Source organism: Bos javanicus, chromosome 13 (genome assembly GCF_032452875.1).
Source record: "Bos javanicus breed banteng chromosome 13, ARS-OSU_banteng_1.0, whole genome shotgun sequence".
NCBI lineage: Eukaryota > Metazoa > Chordata > Mammalia > Artiodactyla > Bovidae > Bos > Bos javanicus.
In genome coordinates this window covers 54,471,708-54,477,031 of record NC_083880.1, presented here as the reverse complement: position 1 = coordinate 54,477,031, position 5,324 = coordinate 54,471,708, and the positions used below count along the sequence as shown (strand labels likewise).

The 5,324-nt window shown below is 55.6% G+C and overlaps 1 protein-coding gene across 1 annotated transcript; it reads right to left on the bottom strand.

Moving 5' to 3' along the window:
- Positions 1-2,383: 2,383 nt before the first annotated feature.
- Positions 2,384-4,942, bottom strand: BHLHE23 (basic helix-loop-helix family member e23). The gene has a single exon (XM_061436938.1). The coding sequence runs from the start codon at positions 4,618-4,620 to the stop codon at positions 3,952-3,954; it is 669 nt and encodes a 222-aa protein (XP_061292922.1). The 5' UTR covers positions 4,621-4,942; the 3' UTR covers positions 2,384-3,951.
- Between the last annotated feature and the right edge of the window lie 382 nt (positions 4,943-5,324).

Below are 5,324 nucleotides of genomic sequence, written 5' to 3'. Positions count from 1 at the left end.
GGCTTCTGTGAAGTCCACGCTCCTGGGCTCTGGGGGCAGAGCCTGGTGTAGGTAGAGTTCTGCCCCCGGAGTCTGGGCACCCTTACCTGTTACTGGAAACTGGGATGCTGTTTTAGGTACATGAATTTCCTACCAAGAAAAGAATGATCTTTGGGCATAAAGTGTGTTGGGCACTATCAGAACCAAAAGTGCTGGAGCCACACCCGTCATGTCAGTCAGTAAATGAAAATGAGGTGCAGGACTGTGATCAAGTAATTTGCCTCTCTGACCCCGGCCAGAGTCCCCATGGAGCCACTGGGCTTGAGAAGCCTGCCCCAAGCTGCCAGGAGCTGGGCTTCTCAGGCTCGTAACCTGAGTGTGAAGGAGTCTTGGTCCGAGAATGACTCATGTAAGCAGTCAGTGCGGTCGAATCCTTCATCTGTGGGGTCAGCAGAGGAAGAGGCTCTGCTGAATCAAGACAGCCCCTTGGCCACAGCAGGGAGGACCCCAGGGTCACTCCACTGGCTCCCCAGGAGTCAGTGTGGATGGCCTATGCAAGGCTGATGTACAGCAGAAACCAACACAACACTGTAAAGCAATTATTTTCCAATTAAAAATAAAAATTAAAAAACTGCACTTTGAATGCTTTGCGCTTTTATCATCTCGAGCTGCTATCTCCACCACTTGATGGAGGAGTGGCCACTGGGCACTTGAAATGGGCTATCCCGAACTGACATGGGCTCTGAATGCAAGACACACTGGATTTTGAAGACTCAGTACAAAAAAATGTAAAATATTTCTCTAGTAATTTATATTTTCCTAATAATTAAAAAATACTGATTACATGTTAAAATGATAATAGCTGGGCTATGTTGGAATAAATAAGTCATTAAAGCTAATTTCATTTACTTTTATTTTCTTTACATAGCCACCAGAAAATGTAAGATTCTACACATAGCCAGCACTATCTGTGTTGGGCAGCCCCAGTTTTAAAAGGCTTGCTTTAATATCTTGCTCCTCCAAGAATCAACCCTGAATATTCACTAGAAGGACTGATGCTGATGCTGAAGCTCCAATACTTTGGCTACCTGATGTGAAGAGTCGACTTATTGAAAAGACTGATCTCTCATTAATGTTGGGAAAGATTGAGGGTAAGAGGAGAAGGGGGCGACAAAGGCTGGATGGCATCATTGACTCAATTGACATGCGTTTGAGCAAATTCCAGGAAACAGTGAAGGACAGGGAAGCCTGGCATGCTGCAGTCCATGGGGTCTCAAACAGTCGGACACGACTGAGTGACTGAACAATTTTTGAAAATAAGCTGTGTCAAACCTGAGCTCCAAAAAGCTCTTTCCCACTGAATTCCTCCCCTGTCTCCGCCCCCGCCTGCCCCCTGTTCAGGAGGGAGCTCTGGGTTAGGCGCTGGGTGATGAGTTTTCTCAAGTTAATTCACAGCAACTCATGCCACCCCTGCAGGAAAACGAGCCTTAGAGGAAGACACCAGAACCCCCACCAGAAGCTCCCAGAGTTCCGGGCTCACAAACAGGCACCTCTGGCTGGTTATATTGGGGGTGCACAGGCCATGGAGGGGTCAGACCCTTCCTGTTGGGAATGTTCTTCCAATGTCTAGGTTGTCTTAGAATGAGGAGTTTTGTCATGTAAACTTGGGAGAAGCCAAACAAGCATTCATTTTAATATTTCAGACTGCATGATTAGCGGCTGCTGTTGAGAAACCCACCTAATTTCACTTTAAAAAACTCCTTCACTCAACCCCGGGGAAGAGCATGGCTACCATTTTGGGAGGACATGGATAAACATGTTTGCAGATTTTAAAAATATTTAAATTTAACTTTTACTTAAACAAAGTTATTGGAAGAATTTACTTTAATGGTTATTTTTAAAATTTGTTATCTTTCACCTAGAGGGGCAGAGAAATTTTTTTCTTCACCTTTTTCTTATTGTGTGGCTGTGTTAGTTCCTCAGTTGTGTCTGACTCTTTGCAATCCCACGGACTGTAGCCTGCCAGGCTCCTCTGTCCATGGAATTCTCCCGGCAAGAATACTGGAATGGGTTGCCATTTCCTACTCCAAGGGATCTTCCCAACCCACAGCTTGAACCTGGGTGTCCTGCATTGGCAGGTGGATTCTTCACCATCTGAGCCACCAGGGAAGCTCTTTTTCTTACTGTCTGGTGTATTTGCTGAGTGGCTGCTTACAGGTCAGTTGTCTGTGTCTTAGAGACTTCTTAGACTGCTTTAGAAGCACGTGGCCCAAACTGACACAACTCTCAGAACACTGAAATTATGAGTTCTGTCACAAGTGAACACTATTTAATTCGATATTAAAATTTCATCATATTATTTTAAAAAATTAGTTGAAATCAAATACTTTATTCTGAATATAAATGATGTGCTAAACATGTCTGACTTTAGAATAAGCAGCTCTGTTTCAGATTATAAGTAACTAATTTATAAAGTTGATTCAGAGTCACTTTGAAATGACCCTAGAAGTTAATGACACTCGGATTGCAGTTATCTAAAAGGCATTTGAAACACACTTTTCAACACTCAGTTTTTAGAATGTGCAAAACTGATAAACTAGTCTGTTATGGGGGGAAAGACAATAAAAAATAAATATGGAAATTAGCAAAAACCAGTATTAAACATATGTCTTTATGAATAAGACTTAATCACACACTTCATTTTGCAAATACAAAAGGGCCTTTTGAGATGTATTAATTAAAGTTAACCGCTGTAGACAGGCCGCTTTGTAGGGCCGCAGTCCTCTCCCTATTAGCATAGCATTAACGACAGCCGCGGAAATTGGGTTAATAAAGCCGGGTATTGTGGCAGAGCCGGGGAGCGCAAACCGGCGAGCAAAGCTCGGTCCCTCTGGGAGGCCCAGGCTGTGCGCGGCGCGTGGACCCCGGCTGGTGGCAGAGTTCTGAGTTGAGAATTGCCTTTAAAAGAGATCCCATCACCGTGATCATTGGCCAGGGCGTGCCCCAGCAGCATGTACTCACCGGGGCCGGGTCACCTCTCCCAGAATTGTGCGGGGTCGGTGGAGAGGGGCCTTGGCCTGTCACCAGGGCTAAACTAGGCCCTCCCCTGACACCCCAGGAGCCCTCCTCCATGCAGCCGCCTTTAAGCAGAGGGCGCATCTCGGTCTCCATACAGCGTCACCAGGGCCGCGCCAGGGCGGTGGTGCCTGGAGAGTCCAGGGGCTGCTTAGGGACAATGGGAAGCAGCCGGCGTCAACGTCCGCTCACCCAGAGGTCAACATCTCCAGGCAGGCTAGAAAAGAAACGTAACAGACGGGAAAGGCGAAAAGCTACCAACCGGGGTCTTCTTGCGTCCGCGGTCTAGCTCCCTTGCAACCACAGTTGCGGGACCCGGTTAGGGAGCATCCGGCAGTTCCGCTCCTGCGGCGCGGGGAGGGGGTCATGGAGCCGGCGGAGGCGGAACACGTCCACCCAGAGCGCGGCCTTGCGGTTGGCAAGACGGCCGACGGAGGCCAAACATGACCCCCGAGAGGGCCGGGACCCGGGCTACCCTCCGTCCCTGCGCTCTGAGAGCCCCCAGGTGGGTCTGGGGAGGACCACCCCCGGGGATCGCGCCAATCCCTGTTCCCGCTGCGACCCCGGGTTTCTTTTTGAGGCTGAGCGGTGGCGCCCAGACAAACACGGTTGGTCAGCCTCGTCCTGTCTCCAGGATCGATGGCTGGCGACGTCCGGAGAGTGCCCAGGGGCGCTGCAGGATCTAGGACCTGGATTCCAGCACCCCGTTGTCCGGTCCAGTCCCACTCCCGGCTGGGCTTTGCTCTTCTGTTCCGCCGGCCCAACTGTTCAGCGCACAAGGGCTGGAAGCGAGGTGCGGCCGTCTTCCCATGAGCGGACTCCAGTGGGGGAGGGTGGCAGTCATGGGGGCAAGGTAAAATAAAGGACGCGTGCGGAAAGAGGGACGGCCCAGGGCCCTTAGGGCTTCTCGTTACAGTGTTTGCAAAGCGCCGAGGGCGTCCCGGAGAAGGCGGCGCACTTGTCTGGACAGGGCAGCGCGGCGCTGGCAGAGAAGGGGTACAGTGCAGCCTGGCCGAAGGGTGTCAAGGGCGCGGCGGCCACCGGCGTGGCCAAGCCCTGGCCGTGGTTGAGGTAGGCCACGAGGCGCCGCATCTCGTCCAGGGCCTGCGCCTGCATGAGGATGTAGTTCTTGGCAAGCAGCAGCGTGGCGATCTTGGAGAGCTTGCGCACCGACGGGCTGTGCGCGTAGGGGATCACCGCGCGCAGACCGTCCAGGGCGTCGTTCAGGTCGTGCATCCGCCGGCGCTCCCGGGCGTTGATGCTCAGCCGCAGGGACCGCTGCTCCCGGGGCCGCCGCCGTCCGTCCGCCGCGCTCCCCGGCCCGCGCCGCCGCCTCCGCCGCTCGAAGGCGTCGTCCTCGTCCCCGCTCTGCTCGCCGCTGCTCTCGGCCGCCGCGGCCGGGACTCGGGGCGCTGACGCCGCGGGGAGGTCACTTCCCGTGCCCGGCATGCCGTAGCCGCGGGCCGCCTCCGGCCCCCGGGCCGCCCCGTAGGCGAGGCCCGCCTCCGCGTAGCCGTGGCTCAGCTCCAGGTACGCGTCCCCCGACAGCGACTTGAGCTCTGCCATGGCCGCGCCTCTGGGCCCGAAGGCCCGCCGGGCGGGCAGGTGCTCCTACGGCCCAGGCCGTGCTGCCCCAGGGTCCGCGGTCGCGCTGGCCGCCGGCGCCGCCTCGGTCCCGCTCCCGGCTCGCGCGTCCGTCCGGCAGTCAGTCAGTCCCCGAGCCTCCCAGGGCCTCGGCCCCGCCTCTTGGTCGCCTCCCCCTCCCCCTTCTCCCCTCCCCCTCTTATTCCGTCTCTTTCTCTCCTACCGCCCCCGACCCCACCCCCACCTCTCGCGGCCGCGCGCTGGGCTGGGCTGGGGAGCGCTTTACCTCCCACTCGCGCCGCCACTCCCCCTTTAAGGTGCGGAGGCGCCCGCTGGGACTTCGCAGCCGTCCAATCAGAGGGGACCTGGTGACCGCCTCTTTCCGGAGCCTGGCCGCTTAGGCGGCGCAGACCGACGGCCAAGGGTGGGAGAGCCGCCAGGATGAGGGAGCCGGGGGCCTGGTTGGAGACAGTGGTGGACGCGGTGGACGTCTCCGCGTCTCAGCGCTGCCTCCTGCCGCTCCCGGGGGTGCAGCCGCTGTACGCTCCTGTCCCTCGTGGGCACCCGCCTCAGTCCGGCTCCTTTTCTTCTTCTGTGCCATTTTCAGGAGCTACGTCCGGCGTCGCGCAGACAGGGATTAGAGCAGGGAGCGCGCAGAACACCGCGGAGCCCGACCAGCCGAGTCC

Coding starts and splice junctions, on each gene's coding strand:
- BHLHE23 (XM_061436938.1), bottom strand. CDS start 4,620: ATGGCAGAGCTCAAGTCGCTGTCGGGGGACGCGTACCTGGAGCTGAGC.